The 23,532-nt window shown below is 64.1% G+C and overlaps 1 protein-coding gene across 5 annotated transcripts in view; it reads left to right on the forward strand.

Annotated features, from left to right (window-relative positions):
• TSNARE1 (t-SNARE domain containing 1) overlaps window positions 1-23,532 on the forward strand; it is a 90,507-nt gene that overhangs the window by 13,317 nt on the left and 53,658 nt on the right. For all 5 annotated transcript variants that reach the window (XM_044244864.1, XM_044244863.1, XM_044244860.1 and 2 more), the window contains exon 2: window positions 18,100-18,213. In XM_044244864.1, coding sequence (XP_044100799.1) covers window positions 18,132-18,213 — 82 coding nt within the window. In that variant the 5' untranslated portion in view covers window positions 18,100-18,131. The remainder of the gene's footprint in view (window positions 1-18,099; window positions 18,214-23,532) is intronic.

The raw sequence follows: 23,532 nt of genomic DNA on the forward strand, positions 1-23,532 counted from the left end.
AGCTTGGCTCCAGTCCTCCTGAGAGCCTGTCCCGCGGGGAGCCCGTCCTCCCAAGAGGCCGTCCCCAGAGAGCCCATCCTCCTGAGAGCCTGTCCCATGGACAGCCCATCCTGCAGGCGTTCCCATCCCCCAGAGAGCCCGTCCTCCCGAGAGCGTGTCCTGCGGGAGAGCCCGTCCGGAGGGAGAGCCTGTGTGGGCAGCTCTCTGTCAGCGGCTTCTTTCCTGCAGCCTGACTGACCTCTCGAGCCTTCTGACGCCAGCCCTGCTTGTACAGCTCTGTCCTCGGTGACGCAGGGTCAGCCTGGAGCACACAGGGAACGTATTTTGCAGGTACTCTCTGAGACCGGCCGCTGGCTCTCGGTCCTCCTTTTGCGAGTACCCCGCCGGCTTCACCTGCTCTCGGGAGCCTGTGCCTGTGTCGTGGGGCCTGCAGACTGTACACGTTTCCTACTTCCTCTGAATACAAAGTCTGAGCTTTTAAATTTCTTGTTGGATTACTTTTGGGGGTCATTCTTCTCATCATCTTAATGTGATTTCTAGAAGAAAGTAGAAAAAGCATGTAGTCTGTGGTGTGGGACTGCGAGAAGGACAGCAGGGCAGTGTGGTCCCGCGCCTGCTCTGGGCCTGGGGTTGCTGAGGGCTCCTCCACGCCCCTGCCCCCTCCTGCCCTGCAGGGCCAAGCCCAGGCTGGGGGAGAGGATGGCCTGGGACTGTTGCGTTCAGCACCGCGGACAGCTCCAGGGCGTCCCTTGGGAGCCCCTCGCCCTCACGGGGCCTCCATCCCCGGCAGCCTGTCCGCCCACAGGGATGTCTCCTCCCTGGAGACCCCAGGGGCCAGGGCTGTCCTGGTGCTCATCACTGGCAGGCGGGGTGTGCAGTCAGGGGTACCGCTGTGGGCGCGGCTGAGGGAGAGCTCTCTCACCAGGTGACCCTCTGCGGTGGGTCTGCATTTCCCGGTGCTGTGGTGAGCAGTAGGCTTTGGGGCCCTGGGCTGTGCTATGGCCTGCCCCCGGCCACCCTGCCGCCCCTGCCAGGTGGCACCTCTCTGTGATTTAGCTCTGCTTTGGTCCCCCCCCAACACCTTCCCTGAGACCCTGCTGCTGCTCCTGCCCCTGTCCTGTGGTGAGGGTCCTCTCTCCCATGCTGCTAGCCTGCTGCGCCCAGCCTCCCCTCCCTGAGCGCCACCGCACCCCTGCTGCGAGGGAGGAGCCGGTGTTTGTGGTCTGGGTGGTGGCCCGGTGGCGACGGACTCCCGGAGGGCAGGTTCCTGTGGCTGGGGTGACGGCAGGTGGCAGGGCCAGGGGAGGCTTCCCGGTGGTCGGATGTGTGGCAGCCTGCTGTTGGTGCTGCTCCCAGCACGGCAGACACGGGGGTGAAGCCACACCCGGACCCCCGCCACGTCGATGTGTTGGTGCTGTGAGGGTGTCTGCGGGAGGAGCGCCCAGGCCCGTGTCTCCTCCGCTCGCCTGCGTGGGGCTGAGTGCCCCAGCGCCCCTACCCTCCTTTCCTAAGGGAGAAGGTGTTCTGGGCCTGAGGTCGTAAGGGTGCGCTGTTAGGATCGCGGTTTCATGTATGTGCTTGGTCCTCTTTCCCTGCGACCGGGGGCTCAGCATCGCCGTCAGGCAGCCCCTCTGTGCCTGGCCCCACACGAGGGGACCTGGGGCTCTGCGGTCTCATGGAACATTCTCACTGGTGCCCGTGGCCGTCCTTCCTCGCTGGCCTCCGTGCAGAGAGCTGGGGTGTGACCCCCAGGCCCAGTTGATCTCCAGCCTGAGGAGCCCTCCCCATAGCTGCGGCCTGGTGGGCGGGGCAGCACGGACCCTGGCAGGACGTGGACCCGGGTCTCCATCCCCCCTCGGCCCCTGACTGGGCTTCCTGGGCAAGTTCCTGCCTCTCTGAGCCTCAGTTTCCCATCTGAAGTGTGACAGTCAAGGTTCCTTTCCCGTGGGTCTGAGGGTTAGATGGTGACCAGGTGGGCTGTGCCCAGGCAGAAGGGGGCCATGGTGCCCCCAGCCCTGTCCCCACCACCCACCCCTCCCGCAGCAGAAGTCTCCAGGTCTGAGCAGGACCGTGGCTTGTGGGTCTCGTGCAGCTGGGGGTGGCCGTCATCCCCACCCCGTGACTCAGGCTGTCTTCTTGCCTGTTTGCTGGGAGGGGGCTCAGCGGGCGGGGCAGACAGCTGGGTGGTGGGCAGATCCAGGCCTGGAAGCCTGGCCTCCTGAGGCCTCCCCAGAGAGTGGTGTGGGGGCAGAGGCGGCACTGCAGGCAGAGAGACGGGCGTGTGTGGCTGCCGTCCCGTGGCTACCGTCCTGACTGCCCCTTGGTGCCACCAGCGGCCCTGCTTCGCCGTGGCCCGTCCTGGGCGCTGGTCTGGGAGGAGGCTGGGGTGCCGGGCTGGCGCCGGGTGTGACGTGGAGTCCAGGTTGCTATAGCAACACCCCGAGGTGCGCCACCGCTGCTTCCCCAGCTGGGCCTCCTCTGCCTCTGGCTCACGGCGCACACGGGCGCGTGGGGCTGAGCGTCTGGCCTGGGTAGGCGCCCAGGGAGGTGCAGAAGTGGGGTAGGGGGATGGGCTGAGAGTGCCTGCGGGCGTGACCTGAGGCTCTGTGACTCAGGGTCTCCGTGGCCCTTAGCGAGGTGAGGGTGTGTGCCGAGGTCATCTGCGGGGGAGGGGACCTACTCCACCTGTGGCCGGCACCCCCCAAGGGAAACGGGAAAGTCAGCGTTCTGAGCCACTCCTCTCTTGGGCCCCGCCCTTGGCAGGGGGTCTGGGGTCCGGCCTGCCTGGGGCAGCCGCCTGCTGTGGGAGAGGATGCCCGGCGTCCATGTGTCTGTCGCCAGCAGCCAGTCTCTGGCCACACTCATGGGCCACCTTGGCAGGCAGATGGCCGAGGGACCTGCTTCTGCGCAGTCCTGTGGGGGTCCTGGCCAAGTCTCACTCCTGAGCTCCACAAACGGGAGCATGTGCCCAGGACCTGGGGGATGGCTGTGCCCGCCTCGTGGGGACGTCTGGGAAGGTCTGGTCCGGCCCGTCCCGTCAGGGTGGCTGTGTCTGTGCTGTGCTGTGGGGAAAACCACGCGGAGGAAGTGGAACGGAGCTGCTGCCCTAAGTCTCCTGCCTCTGCCTCCTTCCCCGCCTGCGAGAGCCACGCCTGCCACGGCCACCGCCCCTCCCTCCAGACACCCCGACCTGCACCTCAGCCCCTCGGGGGTCACCAGCCTCGACAGCAGAGGTCACAGGCTGTGGAAAGGAGAAGGCTCAGGGCCTGGGCCTGGGCGTGCTGCCTCGTGCTGACGGCTCACGGCCCCTGTGTCCGGCTGTGGGTCAGTCACTCATCCGGACATTTCCTGGGTGGGCCAGGGGCTGGTGGTGCGGAGGTGGCTGCAATGGGCACCGGCCTTGGGCCGCCTGTGGCTGCAGGGGGCAGCAGGGACAGTAGTGACGCCTGGGGACGTAGGGGTGTTTGCCCAGCGCTCCGGGAGGAAGGGCTGGGGCCGGGCCGGGTTCCCTGGGCGCCCGTGGGTGCCTCCCTCTGGCTCCAGTGCCTCCTGTGGGACAGAGAAGAGGCTCTTCGGACACAGGGAGGAAAAAGACTGGGCCCGTCGCCCCCGTCTGCGCGGCTGGCCCTTGTCGGGTGGTTCAGGGACTTGAATAGGCGAGGTTGGTCTAGGCTGGGTCTCTAGCCAGGGTCTTCTGGCCCTACGGAGCCACAGTGGCCTGTAGCCCTCGGGCTGGCAGCAGAGGCCAGTCTGCTCCTGGAGGGGAGGCTGGGTGGGGACCCCAGGCTGCGGAGCCCGGCTGCCAACCTCTGTGGGGACTGGGGGGCCCGGCTGCTGACCTTGTGTTGCTTCCATCTGTCCGTGGCCCCTCTTCTGTCTCTAGTGCCCTGGGGGTGTTGGAGGCTCTTGGGGGACATGACATTCTGGGTTGGATGGACCTGTGACGTGTGGGTCTGTCCCTGAGAACCGAGTCAGGAAATGCAGGGTCAGGGCTCACCGTGTGCTCCAGCCAGGCTCATGTGCTGACTGACTCCAGGGTCAGCTGGGGCTCCTCCTGGGTCGGGCTGCGGCTGGCTGGGGTGACAGCCCCCTAGTGACCCGGGACCCGCCGGCGGCCTCCCCTGCTCTGTCCCTCCGCCGCAGCGACCGACTCGTTCTGTGACCGCCTTGGCGTGTCCTCACGCACCCCGCAGGGCCCAGTGCGCGCGGACAGGTCAGTGTTGGCACGCTCAGCCTTGTGCGGCCGTCACCACGCAGTGGCCCCGGGATATCATCCTTCGGGTAGAGCCCGGCCGCCGCCGTCACCCCCCACCCCTGCCCTGCATCCACTTGGCCACCCCCGGTGTGTGCCTGGTCTGCATCGATGGGTCTGTCGTGGACATTGCGTGCAAACGGAGTCCGCCGTGCGTGGCCCCGTGCGGGGGCCCACCTCTGCCGGCAGCACCGGCGGCCCGTCTCGGGGCGCCTCCCGGGATGACACTCAGCAGGTGGAGCTGCCCCTCCCAGTCTGTCGTCGGCACAGCGGCGGGGTTTGGGTGCTGGAGCTGAGGCCCCGGCACGCACAGGCCTCACGGGTTCAGTTTGGAGCCTTTCGGCCGCCGTGTTCACCCGTGAAGTGGCCGCTGCCAGCCAGATTGAGCACGGGCTCCCCAGAAGGTCTCCCCGCCCCCTCTGGCCCCTGTGCCCCCTGGTGACCCCAGCAGCAGACGCGCGTGTCGTGTGTTCTAGCCTCTCGGGTGTGTGGTGTTGTCCAACATGACCTCCTCCTGGCTGGCTTCCTGTGCGTGACCCGGCGTCCCCGTGTGTCGCGTCTCGGCAGGCCCTGTGTCCCTTGGGGGGACAGACGGGCAGGGGGTTGTCCTTTCTGTTGGGCCGAGTCTGGGCTGTTCTGCCCGTGGGAGTGACGACCGGGAGCAGGGGTGTCTTTACACAGAACCGTGCGGCAGGTGTCCCCGGCGGGGGCTCCCACAAGCAGACCGCACTCCGCCCGCGCCTCGGGGTGACTGAAGGGAGCGCGTCCGGCTCGGTTCTCTCCAGCTGGCCCGTCTCCCCGGCAGCTGAACGTGTACTGTCAAGGCTGTTGAGGGTCACGATGCCGTCCTCGGCCTTAGGGGGCCCGTACACACGTGGCTCTTCGCCGTTGGGTGTCTTGGCTGTTTCTGGGTTGTGTCGTTTATTTTGCATGTTTCCGAGCCGCTCCCGTCCGACCGGCGGGCGTGCAGGCGGGGTGCGGGCTGCCTCCTGCCGCCAGCATCCCAGGGCGCTGTCCCGGCGTTCCCGCCGCGCCCGGGCGCCCCAGGCTGCTCTTCCGTGGCTCCTCCCGCAGTGGCCGTGCCCGTGTCCTCCTCGCGGCGACCGCGCTGTCCTCGCGTGTTCACGGCACCTCGAATGTGTTTAAAACTCATTTTGTACGAGTGCGTCGCACGCGAACGGGAGCAGCCTTTGTCCCGTTCGTGGCGCCTGTTTCTACGTGCTGGTGGTCTCCTGGTTCTGCCCGTGTTGCGTTTTAATTTACCGAAGCTTTTTGTTTGTTTGTCTGATGTGCTGCCAAACCTGCTTTCTCTGTGTGTATGTGACGTTGCGTTGTTGTCTTACTTCTGACTTGTTTTTCAACCTCAGCCTCCCGTCCCCCTGGGCTATTCTGGTCTAGGCTGCGAGCTGGGGAACCGGCTCGTAGGTCTGTCCGAGCACCGGCTCCTGGAAGGGACGGGGACAGGCTCGGGGTGGGGGGGCTCCTTCCTTGGAGCCTGTGTGAGCTCAGGTGAGGCTTCCACCCGCCTCGTGCGCCAGGTCCTTGCCGAGGGCTGTGACTTGGGCGAGGCCCTGTGCGGTGGCCACATGGGTGAGCTCCTGAAGCCCACTTGTCCTTGACCCCTGTCCTTGGCTGCATCCCTGCCCAGCCCAGGTCCCAACGGGGCGGCCCGAAGCTGCTGCTTCCCGGGGGGAGGTGGGCTTTCTGCCATGGGTGTCGGGGGTGGGTTCGTAAGTCTTCCTTTGGACCGGAAGCTCGTTGCCCCAAGGCTGTGGCCCCGGGGCTCCTGCATCTGGCAGCCCCTGGTCCTTGGCTTCTCCCCTCACCCTGCCCTTCTCCTGGGCCACCCGTGGGGTTCTCAGGGCTCCCTGCACAGAGCAGGCCTTCCTTGTGGGCAGACTGGGGACTGGGGACTCAGACCTGGTGGCACCTGCCATTTCCTCTCACCCCATCATGTAGAGGGAGCAGGTCCCAAGCGTCCTGCTGGGCGTCCCTCCTCCTCCCTTCCTCTGTCCATGCCATGCTCTAGTTGCTGTCTGCACCCCGGCCTAGGGGGGACCGAGCCGCGTCTCCTGCCTGGGGACCCCCGTGTGTGGGTGGGAAGCAGGCACTGGCTTTTAAGGCCCTGCTGCTCTTCCTGGGACGTGGACGGGCAGGCACGGTGCTGTTTTTAGCGGGAATGACTTGACTTGTTCCTTTAAGGACCACGGCTTTGCGCGGCTGCCGAGTGCGCTATCACAGACTGGGCAGTGGGCTTGGCCAGGAGGCGTGGCCAGGACGCCCAGTGGGCTGGCCCTGCGCCGGCAGCTGCCAGGCACATCCTGAGGGGCAGAGCCAGCTGCTGCCCACCCCAGGGCCCGTCCTGCCGGGCGCCCGTCTCCTCCTCCGCCAGCCCACCTTCCTCTTTCTCGCAGGCACTTAGCGGCCCAGGGGCGGGGGCAGGCCTACTGCCACCCATATGGCCCTGCACTGTGGTGGCCCTCCCCTGCCCCCTGCCCCCTGCCCCCTGCCCCCACAGGCACAGGCTAGGCCAGGTCCCTCCAGGGCACAGCTGGGAGACTTGCCCATGTCTTCCTGGGGCCCCTGGATCCAGAGACCCCTGTGGGTGCCCAGGAGCCCCAAGTGGTGTGTTACAGCACCTGGAACAGGGCTTGGTGCTGGGTAGCTCCGGGCGTGTCGTCTGCTGACGGGGCCGCCCTCCGGGGAGGTCACGCAATGCGGGCCTGTGGAGGCAAGTCCTGGCTTTGTCTTTCCACTCAGGCTGCTGCCTCCCTGGGCCAAGGGGCCCCGGAGCTCCCGGTGTTGGGGCACCTGCCCGGTGTCTGTCCCGCAGGTCCTGTCCGGCATGGATGTGTGGGCCGCAGCAGTCTGGTGGGGGAGGACACCTTCCCAGGCCCCCTGAGGGCAGGGTGTGAGGCCCCGGGGGTCCCCTCGCGGTCTGGCCTCTCTGTGCCCACTGGAGCATCTTTCCCGTTGCAAACTGTTTTCACTGAGGGACCTGCGGGTCAGGGGTCTCCCACTTCTGAAGGGCTGTGCTTGGAAGCCGGTTCCCAGCGGCCGGGCTGTGGTCTTCTAACGTGTCTGTGTCCGTGGATTTGGAGCTAACGCCCTGCTTTGCTGTGCTCAGCCGCCCATTCGCTGCAGACTGCAAGGGCCGTCGGCCGTTTGATCCTGCCGGTCCCCTCTCCTGCCTGCGTGACTCCTCCCTCCCTCCCTGTCCTCCGTCTGTCTCTGCCTGCTGGGGCCACAGTGCCTGCTGGGCTCCCTCAGCAGCGGGTCAGCCCAGGTTGTCCATCTTCGGAGCCTCAGCCAGCGGGGCTGGGTTGTGTCCCCGCAGCTGCCCTCCACCCCTCCTTCGCCGCGGGCCCTCCTCCACCTCCCCCTGCCCTCCCTGGGCCCTGCCCTCCCGGCCCCGCCCCCGACACACCTCCCCCTCGGGCCTGCCCCCTCGGCCCCGCCCTCCCTGGCGTCCCTGTGCCAGGGCAGACCCTGGCGCAGCAGAGGGGCTGGTGATGTGGTGACTCTCAGAACTGCTGCGTGGTGGTCTCGGGGTCTCCCGCTGTCACAGTTCCCGCCTGTCGCCAGCCCAGGCTCCTGCAGCAGCCGGCCAGGACCTGGGGGACCGTGGCTGAGGGGCAGCCCTGGAAGGAGCTCCGAAGCCCGCCCTGGCCTCCTCCTGGAGGGCAACCGTGACTGCGCTGTCTTCACGCTGTCCTGGTGTCTTGGGCAAGTTGGGGGTCGGGTGGAATGTTGGGGGGAGAGTCCTGGAGTCACGGCCCTCCCCTGCCTCCCTCCTGGGTTGGGTGTTGGCTCCCCCTCCTACTCGTGTGAGCCTGGCCCAGTGGGGCCTTGGGCTCCCAGGGCCCTTAAGACGGTGGCGCTGTGCCGTGACGGGCTGGGGCCCCCGAGGAGCCCCCAGCTGGGTCTGCGCCCTGTGGCCGCTTCAGAGACCAGAGGGTGCTCCTCCCAGGGACCCGGTCCTGGGCCTGCCCTCCGCTCTCTTTTCTTCTCGTGGCACCGCACCCCGGCCAGGGTAGGGGCAAAGTGCCAGGAAGAAGGTGGGGGTCCGAGTGGCTGGGCGGCCCGAAGGAGCAGAGCAGGGAGAAACCAGACGCAGGGGTGGGGCCGGGCCCTGATGAGCCCACAGGACACGCTGGCTGGCCTTGGTGAGCGGGGAGGCGGCCCAGTGAGGACAGTGAGAGGACATTCCGCGGAGCCAGTGTCCTCCCTGAGCGTCCCTGGGCGGTGGGGCCGTGGGCAGCGCCTGCTCTCGGAGGCCTGGGTGAGGAGGGGGCGGCGGGCCCATCCTGTGGGTGGCCTTTCCTTTCGCAGCCTTTGGATGTTGTGTCCTGCTTGGGAGACCCTCCGCACATGGCTCGAGGAGCCCACGGTCGCATTTCCGCAGACCCTTGATCTTGCACCCAGATAGCCACGGGCCTTTAGGAACGTGTTCTTTTTACTGGGGTGGGCCTGGACCGCTCTGTCCTCCCCCGCGGCCACCAGATGTCCCAGCGCCGCTTATCGGACGGTCCTGCCTTGGTTGGACCCGGCCGCTCTGTCTTCAGACGTCCGCACTCGCTGCTGTATGTGTTGGTGCACGGAGTTTCAGTTGTAGAAGATTCCGGTGGTTGTGGGGAGAGAATTCGCATGCCTGGAAGTCCGCCGTTTGGAAGGAGTGTTGTGTGGTTTCGGTCTGTGCACAGAGTTGTGTGTCCACTGTCACTCTCCAGTTCCAGAACATTCCCGCCAGCCTAGAAGAAACGGCACAGCCCGAGTGGTCCATCCCCAGACCCCTCCGCGCCTAGCCTCTGCAGCCTCCTGCCTGCTCTCTGTTCGCGCGGCTCTGCTTCTTCGGGTCGGTCCTGGAAAGTGGAATCGCACGCGCACCGTTTCCGTGTGAGACCCCCCCGGTCCGCAGGATGTGTCCAGACCTGCGCGTGTCGCCGCTTGGGCCCGCGCGCCCTTCTCGGGGATGAGCAGGTCCGGGGAGAGTGATCCCTTCTGCGGGGCTGTTTGCCCTCGTCCTGTGGTTTCCCACGGACCTCCCCGCCAGCCCGCCCAGCTCTGGAAGGATGCTCGCTGGTGGTGTTATCGGGGTGGAGAAGCACGTCTTCGTGAGGTTGGGCGTCCGGTCCGAGCACTGGGGCCGGCTCTCTGGCGTCGTGGGGCGTTCTAAGGTTCCCCGTGACCGGTGCTTCCTGTCTGCCTCCACGTGCGTGGAAGTCGGTTCCACGTGTGCGGGCTTCGTCGTTGCCGCTGCGAATGGGGTTTCTCTGCCCGCCTGGCCTCTCGCCGGGCGTCTGTGTGTGCAGCGGCTGCTGCTCTCTGTGAGCCCCTCGCCGGCTGCTCGGCCCACGGCTCGGACTCACGGCGTCCTGTGTGCATTTGGCGAGTGTGCCGTTGGGCCAGCGGCCACAAGGGACCGTTGCTTCCAGCCCTCTGTCGTCTAGCGATGACCCCTGCTGTCCAGGGGCGCTGGCCGCTGCCTCCAGAGCAGAGTTGGGTGGTGCTGGGTGTGGAGGCGCCCAGGCCACCTTCTGGACATTTTAGCTAACTGGTGTTTATTTGATCATTTCTAGAAAGTTTTTCAGCTCTTGCATCAGAAATGTGGTTGTCGCCTGTGGGAGGTCTGGAAGTCTTTGCCTTTGGTCCGTTAGTGGTGTGGTCTGTTGGGCTGGTGGACTTCTGGACAGCGGACATGCCTCACGTTCCTGGGACAGTACGGAGCGGGGTTCTGAGTTTTGCCCTTTAGGGCTCTGTTTGGTGCTCTTGCGTCCATGCCGAAGCTGTTTGCCATTTGTGTTTGGACGGCGCTTCTCGGGCTCGGGGACCGGAGCTACACACACTTCGTTACAAAGCGTCAGGACGCCTCCCTCACCACTGGCGACCCGGAATGCTCGTCGGAGCGCTGGGGACGTGGTGGGACCCCCGCTCCGCCATCTGGCCCTGGTGTCGCTGCGGGTGGCTTCGCGGTAACTGTTTCTGTTTCTTCTCTCCGGGTTCGTCTGTTTAGGCTGCCTCCCGTGGGTCGCTTTCGGCAGACTGCGCTTTCCTAAGACGGAACCCCTTTCCTCGGGGTTTGACACCTGATTTGCACAGGGATTTGCACGTGGGGCCGTAGGCTGCCTTAACCTGAGCTCTGGCTCCGGGCGACTCTTCCCTTGGAACGTTCCAGGTCGCACACGCGTGTTTCCGCTCTCTCTGCTTGAGTGCGCTCACTCCCGGGCCGTCGTCTTCGTGAGTGTTTTAGGAAACTGGATTTTGCTTTGTAAGTTAGGGCTGCTGCTTTCTGTCTTCTGCCATATTAATGCTTAAGTTTATCTGTGTTGTTTCTTTTCTTTGGTTGCTCTTGGATTAGTGTATTGTTTCTCTTGAACTTTTTTAAAGCATAGGTTTATTCATTAAAGAATCTTGGGCTGTGAGTGACGGGAAACCGGACTGAGCTCGTGGGAAGGGGGATGTGGGGGACGCAGCGGGTCTTGGGAATGGCCGTGTTCCCACACAGCCCCCTCGGCGTAGCCTCCTGGCGTGCGAGCTGCTTTGGGCTCCCGGGCTGTGGTGACAGACGGCAGGGCCGTGGCCCCTCCCAGCCAAGGGCGCATGGGTGACGGCCACCCAAGCAGACGCCGTTCCCGGGTGCCGCCCTCCGCGCTCAGAGCCCCTGCGGGGCAGGCGTTGAGCGAGCTGCTCTCAGAAGACGGTGCCGTGTGCCTTTTCCTAAACCTTCCAGCTGAGAAATGAGTTTGCTTTCACCTTTTGTCACGAGACATGTAGCGTAACGAATTTCCTCTGATCGCTGCTTGAAAGGTACCTGATCACCATTCTTTCGCAGGGTTTTCACTTTTGCGGTTTTTATTTTCTTTTTAGAATTCTCTTAATTTTAGTATTTTTTTTCTTTTTTTCCCTAAGAGTTGTTTAGTGGCTTGTGCTTAAAATGGGAGGGACTTCTTAGTTTTAGGAAGCGTTTAAACTGTGTCCGTGCCGACACGGGACCTTCCTCCCCGCGCCTCGAGCGCCCATCCGCGGACACGGGGCACCTTGGCTCGCCTTTTGTTCAAGACACGCTCAGTCCTCTGTGTTCAGATCTTGTACCTTCCGGACAGACTTACTTCTAGAGTTTAAAAAAGTCTGCAGTGAGTTTTAATTTTATTTTTAACTTAATATTTTCGGACACAGTAATTTTAGATTAAACAAGAGTCTCCAGATTAGCGGGCGCGCTGCGCGTGCCACAGCCCCCTTCCCCGCAGTGGCTCGTCCTTCCGCGCGTCTATGTGCACACGCACGTGTTTCCTTCTGCACGGCTTGACCGGGAGCTGCAGCCGCGATGCTCCGGGGTCCCGGGCTCCACGGCCTCTCACACAGGCACAGCGCGGGGATGCTGTTGGGCAGGGAACGCGGAGGCGACACTCTCGTCTCAGGGTCGTGTTCGTGTCCACGGGGCAGAGCTTGTGAGCGGCCGTGCGGGGGCCAAGCTGGCAGGTCACAAATGTCGCACACACGCGGTCTGTGTCTGTGCACGCTGAGCACGGAGTTCACATGCGCTTCCAAGCTCCCGTCGGGGCAGAGGTGATGCTGGGGTGAGGGAGGGGTGAGGGCAAGGCTCGTGGTCCAGCAGGAAGCCCTCCGTGAGGTGGACCTGAGCCCAGAGCTGCTGCCGAGAGAGGGCTGGGGAGGGGTGGGCGGGAGCTGCTGCCGTGACCGCGGGTCGATGGGCGGTGGCTGCTCCGAGATCCTGCCTGTGCCTGTGATTTGGAAGAAGTCACTTTCTCTCTCTGAGTTTGGTTTTCTTATATTAAAAATGTGGGTTTGATTAGATCTGGGCATCCCCAGCCCAGGGGATTCCACCCCTCCCACGAGCCCATGATCGCCGTCCGGCCTTCTCCGCGGCCCCCGCAACCACATACGCAGCCTAGATGTCTTCCGTGTGTCAGTCCTGTCTTGCTGTCCAGTGTGACCGGCCTCGGCCCCAAGTCTGGTGACGTCGAGGCCTTCATCCAGGCTCTCAGGCTGGTTTGGCTTTCGAGCACCCCAGGTGGCTGACACGTGTCCGTGGGCCTGTAGGCAGCAGCCCTTGGAGGGAGGTGTGGGTCCAGGTGGCGGCAGTCCCCCGACGGCTCTCGCAAGGCTGACGCGTGGTGTCCGCGCGGCCCTCCCATCAGGCCGTCTGGGCCGCTCAGCCGCCCGGAGCTGTGGGGGCGGGACCGGGCATCCCCGTGGGCTCACCTTGCCCTCCTTGGGGCAGCGCTGTGGTCTCTAAGCAACGCAGCCCTGGGCCTCCCGGGGTTGGCGGCTGGGCCCGGGGAGCAGTGCCGGGCGGTGTGGGCTGCAGGTCTCCTCTCCGCGGGCCCCCAGGTGAGCAGACGGTGGTTCCTAGCAGGGGATCCGGGGGTGGGGGGCGGCCAGCTTTCCTTCTGGAGCGCCGCGTGTGTCTCCCCCTGCTGACACTCGGCACACGGGAGGCGCCGAGGAGCGCGGGTGCCTGTGGCCGCTCTCTGTGTCGGCGCTTCTCCGGGTGTGGGCCGCGTCCTGTGACTCTGCTCCGAGCCGGCTCTGCTCGCTCTGGTTCGGTGGGTGAGACCGAAAGGACACTGAGCGGCAGAGCAGCAGAACAAGCCCGTGGTCGGGGCTGTGGCCCGGCGGTGTGGCCCGAGGGGGCTCACCGTGTGTCTAGGGCGGGCCGGGATGGTGGGAGGGAGCTGGCGAGGTCTTCCCGTGAAAGCAGGGGTAACCTGGGGGTTGTGGTGGTGCAAGGGTGGGGAGGAAAGGCAGGGCAGGGGGAGCAGGGGGAGCCCTGGGGTTGGTGCCGGGCAGAGAGGAGGGAGGACTCGGGTGAAGGACAGCAGCCCAGGCCAGAGCTCAGGCCGGAGGGCAGGTCGCCAGGGCTGCTGGCAGGGCGAGGTCTGTGTGGACTGAGGCCGGGTGCGCGGGGTGAAGGTCCACATGACGGCGTGTCACCCCTCCTTGTCTGTGCCCAGCTGGAGCAGGAGGTCCCCGAGGGCACTGTGTGATGCTGATTTTGCTGTGTCTCCTTCACGGTGCAGGTCAGGTCCACTGGACCAAGGCCGAGATGAACTGATTCATTCCTCCCTCTGGTCCTCTGAGGGCCGGGCAGCGCCCATGTTACGGATGAGAAACGGACCCCCCCGGGAAGGACCTGCTTTCCGTCTCTGGGGTCCCCTTCAGCTTGCAGGAAGCAGGGTCTGTTCTAGGGCACCCCAGTCTAGAAAAGACCGTTCTGTGTCTGCTGCCAGGAGGTTCATCCGTAGTCTCCGGAATTCACTGCCTCTGAGCGCCCCAGGCCGATGGCGGAAAGCTGTAGGCAGGGGCGTGTCCTGCTTGGGAGCCCGTCTGGGGCAGAAGCGGCCTTGTCTCAGGGCTGGCCCCAGAGTCCAGGTCACTGGAGCCCAGCCTAGAGCTGTATCCGGGTGCTCCCTCCTGACCGGGGTCCAGTGACGTCCTGCTGTCCGTCTGACTTCCTCCTGGGCCAAGGGGCTTTGTTCTGGGGGCAGGGCCGCGTTGCTGGGGCGTTCCCTGGCACCTTCGCTTCCTCTGCTGCCCAAAGAGCAGGATTTGGGTCGTGCCAGGACTGATGGCCCCCTCCAGGCTGCTGCTGGCAGGGGGCGTGGGGAGGTGGCCGGGGAAGAGCCTTGCGCCAGCCCCGGGGGCACAGGGCCAGAGGAGGCTGGCAGGCCTGGCTCAAGGAAGCTGCCCAGTGGGAGGCCTCCTTGGGAGCCGACCTTGTTCCTGTGGCCTCCGGCCTACCCCTCTGGGGCGGTCCAGGGCTATTCCTGGGCACTGCAGCCCGGCGGCATCTGTCCCGCCCTCCGGCCGGGCCCTCATGCAGCTTCCGCCCAGCCGGGCCACCAGTGGCTCCAACTTCCTTTGTCTAGCTGCCCCCTCCCTTCTCATCTGGCTCTGCTCACTGCCCGCCCTTGCTTGCAGGAGAGCCGGGCCGTGAACTGGCTGTGGCTGGGTGGGCAAGAGCGGCATGGAGGAAGCAGCTGGCACAGCCCAGGCACGGGGCACCCGGGGAGCCTTGGGGCGAGCCGGTGGCCCCTCACTCTCTGCCGGTGCCGGGCCCCCCAGGGGCTCAGGGCGCCGAGTGGCCAGCTGGGCCGGGTGCAAGGCGGCAGGCAGGGGCTGGGTGCTGGCATTTCGTGTTTCTGTACCCCAAGTTGGGGTGCCTCTCTGTGGCTCGGGCCGTGGGCCACCTCTATCTCCCACACAGCGTGGACATGTGCTCTGGGCACAGCAAATTGGATCGCAAGTCAGACGGGTGGCGGCTGGAAGTCTTCTCTCCTTCCTGCCTCCATAGACCAGCCACTCATTGCCCTTCCCGTGCCCGGACGCCACTGAGGGAAGCCGCCTCGGCCCCTCTGTCCCTTTCTTTTGCCCGCCCTCCTGTGCTGGGCGCATGGAGACCTCTTGGGCTGCGAGAGTCCCTAGCGCTGTGCACCCGGCCTCTGTCACTTCCTGCTGTCGGTGCTGGTCACTGCAGTGTGCGTGCTGCCCTCCCGTCCTTGGGCTGTGCCGCGCGTCTCCCTTCAAAGCCGGGTGGCCAGCTCCTTCCTGCTTCCGCGTGGATGTGGCTTGAGCTGCTTCCTCGGGGGCTACCAGACCCGGCCTGTCCGGGTTCTTGCCCCCAGGTCCCCCGGCCCCTGCACCCTCCCGTTGGAGCCCTCATCATGGGACACTCTGGCTGACTCCCAACTAACGTTCACGTCCCCAAGGCCAGGACCAGGCCACCGCGTTCACACTGGACACGGTGGACACAGGTGTATCTGCCGAGTTGTGTCCCGGCCTCCCAGGTGCCCGCCCAGGCTCCTCGTCGCCCTTCTAGGACAACACGGCCACTCTGGGGCCGCCCGGCCGACATCGGAGGAGGGTGCTGGGTCCCCGCCTGGGCAAGCCGGTCAAGGCGGACACCCCCGCAGCCTGCTGCTCTGTTTCCAGACTCCTTTCTCTGGATGATGGTCTCTCTGGAGTTTTAGAATGAAGCTTTGGTGTGCCAAGATGAATCACGTCTGAAGTTTGGAGGAAAAATGAGCCCTTCGCGGGCGTTTGACACAAAGCAGCCCTTTCTCCTTCCCGAGTTAGCTGCGCCTGAGCCCGCGGACCTGTGGATGGCAGGCGCTGCCCTCGGTCCCGGGCTCCGTCCCTCACTGCTGCTGCCCACCTGGCCTGTCGGCGTGCAGGGTGAGGACTCACGTGTGCGTTCATGCACGCGCTCACACACGCGCTCACACACACGTGCTCACACACGCACGCACGTGCAGACCCGCACACACGCAGCTCCTGAGCCCACGTGTCCCCACGTGCTGGAGCACTTGCGCAGGCACACCCGAGCACACGCACGTTCGTCCGCTGCCCCTCGCTCCCCCGGGCCCCCTCCGGGCTGCGCCGTCCGTGGCAGGTGGAGGAGGCCTTCCCTAACGACCGGGCCGCTGCGGGCCGGATCGCGTGGTGAACCTGGATCGTCCTCCCTTCCCGCTCACTGCGTTTCCCTGGAGCCTGGTCGTGTCCCGATGCCACCGTCTTCCCTCTCTCCCCGAGGGAGTCTCTCTGGAACCTTTGGCCACCCTGCCAGCCGGTCACTCCCCCAGCTTGGGCACAGCGTCTGCCCCGGGACCTCCCCTTGCTCCTGCTGCAGGCGGCCCCAGCTGTTTCCTGGATCACCTGTGCTGGGCGGGGCACGACCTGCGCCCTCCCCTGGAAGGACAGAGAAGGGCCCGATCCCTGTCTGGAAGCGTCTCCTGTGCCGCTTGGGGCTGCTGAGGTTTTGGTGCTGTCTTTGTGGGCCGTGTGCCCTGCAGGGCAGGCCCCTCCCAGCGCTCCGCTCCGCGGCCATGAGCTCTGGGTCGTGCGTCCCCTTCCCTGGGCGTGTTTGTGTCCCCATGGTTGCTGTCCCCCGGACGGGGCGGCACAGTTGGTCCTGGCCTGTTGGTCTTTCTTTCCGCTCCCTCGGTGGCGTCCCCCACGCTGTCCCAGCCCCCTCCCCCTGAGCTCCGCACTTCCGCGCCCACCACACCCTTGCTCAGAGCCTGCGTGTGTGTTTTCTGGGCGCCGGCAGCGGCCTGCTGGGTGTTGGGCAGCGCCTCCTGTCTCCCGGGATGGGGGCGAGGGGCCGTGCCGTGAGATCACGGGCACCAGGGTCGCCCTGCCGGATCCCGAGCCCTTCTCTGCCAGCCGCCAGCTGCATGGCCTTGGGTGCCCCATCCCTCGTGCCTCAGTGTCCTCGTCTGCGCGTGAGGCAGCAGCGGGGCCTCCTTTCAGTCTTCGTGTGGACGGAGTGTGAGCCTGTGTAAGGCGTGTGGGGACGTGCGGGCCTGTGCCCGGGGCTCCGGGTGCCCGCTGCATGCTTACCCTTTTACTCCATCCTTCCCGGCGCTGCTTTCTGCACGTTGCGTCCCCCGAGTCCTGGGCTCCGTCTCCTCATCTGATGTGTTCCTGGTGCGGCCCAGGCAGGCGGGTGCCTGGGACCCGTGGAAGGAACACCACATGCTTTCCCCAGGGGTCCCCAGAGTGTGCAGACTCTGGGCATCCCTGGGGGTCCCCGAGTCCCTGTCGGGTCCACAGCAGCCCCTGCAGACAACTCCCCTCTGTGCGGCCGGATTCTGTCCTACGCTCGGGCCAGTGTCGCGTCACAGCTGACCGGAAGCAGGCGTGAGAACCAGCGTGTCTTTCGAGCCGCTGAGAGAGTCGCCAAGAATCAGACGCTCTGGCTCTTCGCGCCGAATGGTTTCGTCCGGGAGAATGCGGCTCTGTTCCGTGAAGACGTCAATTTAATGTGTAATGGGTTTCTTGTCACTTTGAAGCAGAGCAATATATCTTCAAAACTTCTTTTTAATTTCTCATGTGGTAAATATTGGCAGATGTTACCCACGTAAGCCATAGCTCTCTGGGGTTCTGGGTGAGTCCTCGCCGCGGGGGTGCAGGCTCCCCCCGACCCCGGGGACTTGGGCCTGCTTCCCGCCGCCCCCGAGCTCACCGGGGTCCGGCTGAGTCGAACCGCGGGTGCGGACAGCCCCGCCCGGCCCGCTGGGAGCGCTGCGTGGCGTCGGGAATGTGTGGCCTGTCAGGAGACGCTGGGCAAGTCCCTGTGCGTCCAGTGGCCCCCGTGCAGACACACCCAGAAAACCAGTGACCCTGGGGGGCCCCAGGGGCCCTTGTCAGGCTGGAGACGTCCCATCCCCGCCATCCCGGAGCCGCAGTTCGCGGGCGGAGGCGATCCGGTGGGTGGGATGCGAGCCATCTCAGGCGCCGAGACAGGCGGTGGTTTCTGTGCCACCATCAGTGCGCATCACCCGCTCTGTACGGCCGGCCTGGGAGCAGGTCCTGTCAGTACCCTGGCTTTGTGGATGAGGACCCGAGGCCGGGGATGGTCATTGTCTTGTCGCAGCTCCGTAGGGACCGTGTGAAGGTGGTTTCAGCCCCGGCAGCCTGTCCCTGGCCGTCTGCTGTTTTGTGTGGCTCAGAAGGACTGAGCTGGAGCTGTGGGGGGCAGGTGGCTCAAGCCCCGGGTTCTCAGCTCGGTGGGGGTGGGTGTCTGCAGGGGAGAGCACGGGGCCCTGGGGCTCTGCTTGGGACCACCACAGTCTTCAAGAGGTTATTCCCAGTGCCTGTCCCCACACGGGACAGTGGGACAAGGGGGCACCTTGAAGGGACTCAGTGGGGCCACTGCCTGGGCCCGGGAGGAGCCCAGCTGAGCTGAGATGTGGGCCTGGGGCCGCCTGGGGTGAGGAGGAAGTGGCGCGGGCTGGTGGGTGGGGCGGGCAGGGGCCCGAGGGCTCCCTGAACCTGAGCACTAACTCCTCTCCTCCCTCCCGACCCGGGTTTGTCTCCTCCAGCTCTGCGGGAAGGCCCTGCTCTCGGTGACAAGATGTCCTACGGATCCGTCGCTGGCAGTGGTGGCCCGGGGAGCCCTTTCGGGGGACCCTCCAGACAAGGCTATCAACCCCTAGGTAATGACAGCGGCTTGCAGTGCTGGCGGCGGGTGGGGGGGGCAGGTGGCAGTGGGCGGGTCTCTCCTGGCGTGACGGCAGCAGGGGTAGGTGGGTTCTTCCGCACTCACTAGGGGTGGGTGACCCCAGCCTTGGCTGGGGTGGGGTTGTGCGTGTGGGGCTGGGTCAGCAGCACGGGAGGCTTTTCTGGGTGCGGCTGCCCTGCCGAGGGGGGCAGACTGGGTGTCTGAGGTCCTCCTGGCACCAAGCCGGCCCTCCATGGGGGTACTGAGCTGCTCTAGCGGTGCCCAGGGGCTTGGCCGCTGGCAGAGCGGATGGACGGCCTGGCCTGGTCTCCCTAATGACTGTGGGGTGCAGGCCTTAAGTTTGCAAATACAGAGGAGGGAACCGAGGCTTGTGGGGCCAGGGAGGTACCATGCTTTTGGCACAGGGCAGAAGAGCACTAAGTTGCCTGCCCTCTCCCCAGATGCCCTTGCCCTGAGGGCTGTGTTGGGGCTTCCTTGCTGTTCTCTTGGGTTTAGCTGACCCGGCTCTGTCCCCACACCACACCTTGCTGGCTTTGCGTGTCTCAGAACTTTGTTTATGGAACCCCAGGGTTTGTCTTATCGGCTGTTTGCTAGTTCGGCTCCCGAGTCCCTGATGCTGTGAGTCGCTGTTCCCTTCTGTTTTCCTTCTCCGTGGCAGCGTGGCACCCGTTCTGGTCCACGTGTGAGGGCCACTGAGCGTGTGTGGCCCGTGGCAGTGTGGGGGGCTGTTGGCACTGCCTGGGATGCCCTTGGCGCCCCGGGCTCACCGGCGGAGTGGGGGCCGTGTTGGAGGGTGAGTCCGAGGCCCGCGTGGTCTCCTCGGGCTTTCATCTACATTTCTGGGGCGACCCCTGGCGTGGACCCGCTGGCCCTCCCGCGGACTCCCATCTGCCGTCATCTGACTGGCTCGCCAGGTTTCCTTACGTGCTCCGGAGGAGCGACCCTGTCTGCTCGCCCTGCGTCTCTTCAGTTGGCTTCTCGGTGTGCGGAGTGTGTGTTCCTGGGGCACGGAGTTCTCTTCGGGGCCCGCTCCAGTGCGCACGTCTCTTCTGACTGGTCTGCGACTCTGTCCGGGGTGATGAACCCTACACCAGAGGACCCTGGTGTCTCGTGTACTCTCCTCAGACGCTGACGGGACTGTGTCCGTCTGTGGGCCTGTCCTCACTGTCCCCGGGCTCTGATCTCTGTGGGGTGGCGTGCGGGGAGGGGGCCCCATGACCCCATGTTTCTCTCTCAACCACACGTGGTCCTGGACTGTTTATTCCGAGCGCCGTCCCCGTCCTACAGACCCGCAGGGGGAGGTCTGCGATGAAGGGCGTTTCCGTGTCGGTTCTCCCGGTCCGTTTTCCCTTTCCTGCGCAAAATTCCGCCTTAATTTTCAGAGTTAGCGTTTCTGATGTTTTTCACAGCAAGTGGCTCTCTTGTTTTCCCTCGGACATGTCTTGGGTGTTTGGCCCTTTGCTCAGACACACATTTCAGCATCCCCTCGTCAGGCTTGGAGTTTGGGCTGCGGCTGCCGTGCGTCCGCGGTGTGAACGTGGCGAGGACCGGCGTCCGTTCTGTTCGTGGGCTCCCAGTGCACGAGCACGTGCGTCTCTTTCTCGAATCTTCTGTCACGGTTTTCAGTAAAGGTTTATAACTTTCATTATAAAGACTTTATATGTCCCTTATTGAGTTTAACAAAAAACCCTCCACATTTTTGCTATCAGGAGAGGTACCGCTCGAGCATTCCACGTGCCAAATCTTCGTGGCTCGCACACGTCTGCGACAATTGGTTTTCTTAAAAAAGCTTAGTCCAGAGATTTTGGTTTGTAAATGCCTTGTTTTTAGACTTCCTAAATATGGACAGTCTCCAACACGGGGAAGCAGACGTGAGGAGGCAGCGGTCCCCAGTGCTGCCCCCTCGACCTCATCCAGAGTCCGCCGTGGCCGGTCCGGCCGCTGTGACCTCAGGCAGCCATCGTGGCATTCCGTGGCAAGTCCCAGATGCAGCACGCCTCCCGTCGACCCGTGCCCGTGCCTCTGCGGGGGGGGGGCTCCGTGGGCGCATAGCCAGAGCGTCCCACGCACCCGGGCATCTCTGAGGGCTTGGTGGCTCCGTGGCACGTGGCAGGGCCGTGGACGACCCGCGGCAGCAGTCGACAGACCGGCCCTTCAAGTCTTTCTGACGCTCGAGATTCGCCTCCAGTGTTTTGACGTTTGTTTCTCTTTCTGTAGAAGTTAATTTCTGGAAGGAACCACGGTTTTCCTGGGGAGTGCCATCGGTTTTTGTCTGCTGGCTTCACGTTGTGCCGTTCTGAGCTCCTGTCGACTGTAAGAATTTGGGGACTCTCAGGTGTTGTGTTTGGACGGGGTCGTGTGTAAGGAGCTTCTTTCCTCCCCCAACGTGCCCGTTCCTCTCCGCCTTCCCGAGCTGTCCGGAGCCTCCGTGACGCTGGGCGACGCGCTCCTGTCCCGCGTGCCTTCTGAAGAGCGGGACTGCACGGTCCTGAGGGGTTTCTGGGGTTTCGCTCTGAAACCGTCCAGGCCTACAAAACCGCGCTTCCTTCGCGGCGCGCTGTGGGACGAGCGCTTCTCCCGTCGTCAACAGCGTCCGGCTCTCCGTTTCTTCTTGGGTCCGTTTTGCTAAACTGCGTTTTCTGAGACACGTCTGCTTCGCTAAAATGCGCGGATTTATTGAACTTGACTGTGCACAGTAGCCGCTGGTGTCGACGGGGCAGCGCTGCGGTGTGGCCGCGGGCCCGGCCGGGCTCTGCCTGCCCCCCTCTGCGGCTCCTGCCCGAGCACGGGCGGTCGCGGAGGCCGAGGGCTGCTCACGGCCCGCCGTAGTGGTGCCGCTGTTTTGTTAACGGTCCCGGTATCCACATCACAGCCTCTGTTTTATTTTTCAAACGGCTCATTTGTACTTTACCTATTTCCTTTTTTTATAATCAGTGTTGACTGAGGCGTGGCCGTTACGGTCTCCCGGAGAACTGACTCCGGGGTCTCCTACTGGGGGTCGCTGTCCGCTCGCACTTGTGTCCCGTCTTCCTTCTGTCTTTGAGTTGAAGCTGTTTTATTTTCTGATCCTAAGCTGGATGTTTATTTTACGTCATTTATCTTCAGTTTTTGTTCTTTTGCAGTAAAAACTCTTGAGGTTGTGTGCGGGTGGTCACTGGTAGCTGTTGGACGTTCAGGGGTGTGCAGTGCTTTTAAATTAAGGTTCGGTTGTGTTTTCTTATTTCCATTATGATCTGTTCTCTGACTCAGGAATTGTTTGTTTTTTATTTATTTATTTTACTGTTTTCCCCCCTCGGATTTATTTAGAACCATAGTTCATTGTTTCCAACCGTTTTTTTTCCCCCCCTAGTTGTTTCTTAAAAACTAGGTCTACTTAATTGCATTTTCGTCAGGGAAGGACCTACGTGGTCCTGATTTGTTGACCGTTGTCGAGGCCCGGCTGTTGCTGGCACCCCACCCTCTCCTCTGCGGGGGGACGCGGGAAGGCTCTCGTGGTTGGGCTGGTGCTCTGGGCAGGACGCTGGGGCCAGGCGGAGACCCCCGTCTGCCGTTGCCATCACTCGGGACCTGCTGTGTGCCAAGCACCGCGGGGTACACACGAGCCTGCAGGTGATTACGCGGAGCTTGGCGTGATCCCTTGGGGTAGGATCACGGCAAAAACCGGCAAAAAGCCAACTGGTAGATTACTAACACATAAAGAACTCACATAAATCAAAGGAAACCCTGAAAATAGTCCTCCAAATGGGCCAGCCCTGTGAAGGGATAGGAAAGCCGACTGAGCCTACCCGCTGCCCAGACAGACGGACTTGAAGGTGGCCATGTGCCCACGGAGCCGGTTTGCTCTGGAGGAGAGGGCGCAGGGGTCGGCTGCTCCCGGACCCCTTCGCCGCCCCTTCCCCGGCCGGGCCCTGCTTCCTCCTGCGCCACTAGGATGTCATCAAGGCGGCGCGGGCTGAGAACGCGGGCGTGCGGTCACCACTGTGCTGAGGGAGGCGGCTGTGACGTGGGCGTCAGCTGGAGCTGCAGAAGGTCGCTGGGTGCTTCTGCACACGTCGGGACACGGAGACAGGTGCGCGGAATGGAGGGAAGGGAAGCTGTGTCTGCGGTCTTCTGACTGTGCGAGACCCCGCCCCGTGGTCAGTGTCCACCTCTGCAAACGGTCTTTATCGTTTCTTTCTAATTGTCTGTTAGACCGGCCTGGCCCCTTCACAGGTGTCTGGACCACATGGGGTAACCAGGAGGAGGTGGGCGGGGCCTGGGCTTCCGAGACCGGATGCCAGCACGGGGACGTCATCGCATGGTGATGTGGGCAGTGACATGGCCACCGCCAGCTGGTCCCCTTTCTCTCTGCTCCCCACAGGAGGGGCTCTGGGGGCTCCGAAGCAGACGGTGACCCTGGTCACCAGGTGCCTGGACAGCTGTGCCTCTTCTCACACTGGTCTAGGCACGTTCCCGGGCCTGCAGGAGAGCCTGACGGCGGCTGTCTGTGGGAAGGAGCCATCCCACAGGCTCCCCACCAAGCCCGTCGGGAAGAGGGCAAGTGACAGGATTTGCTCTGATTTGCCCTGTTGGGAGATGGTCCCTGTCCTGAAAGCTCGTGGAGACATCTGGACATAGGGCCTCGGCCATGGCCTCTCTCTCCCGGACTGTGACTGTCCAGGTCTGTGCCTGCCTCCCTGGATGTCTAGAAGAACTCTTGTCGTCGGAGTCAGAAACCCACTTTGCTATAGTTGGCTATGTGGGGACCTCCCTCCCCAATAAGGTGACTGGCCGCCCTGCCCTTCCTTCTCCCCCAGGTTTGGCCGGGAGCCCGTGGACCGCCTGTGCACTTTGGGTCCCTGCTGTCTGCAGGCAGAGGATGGCCGAGGTGGCCTTTTGAGGCCTCTCCCACCCCACTTGGGGTCCAGGGGGGATCACTTGGGGCAGTCCTTCTGTCCCTGTCATGCAGTGCATGATCTGGACGGGTGTCCTTTGCTCTCCATTCTTTTGGGAGATGCGAGTCCAAGGTCTTTTCTGAGAAGCAGCTGCCTTGGGAGCTGGGTGCTGGGGCTGGCTGGGACAGGCCATGTCCCCTGGGCTCCAGGGCAGCTGTGGGTGTGCTCGGACAGCTCAGCCGTGACCTCCTAGAGCTCACTCTGCAGAAACTGCCCTTCAGAGAGCTCCAGAGCAAACAAGGTCACAGAGATGGCCCGGGGCCACGGGCCGAAAGGCACGTCTTCTAGAGGTGGTGAGGTGTTTTTATGAGGTGTGTCTTACGGTTGACGAATTCTGGCAAAACGGGTCTAGGACGTGT

Source organism: Neovison vison, chromosome 4 (assembly GCF_020171115.1).
Source record: "Neovison vison isolate M4711 chromosome 4, ASM_NN_V1, whole genome shotgun sequence".
Classification (NCBI taxonomy): Eukaryota; Metazoa; Chordata; class Mammalia; order Carnivora; family Mustelidae; genus Neogale; species Neogale vison.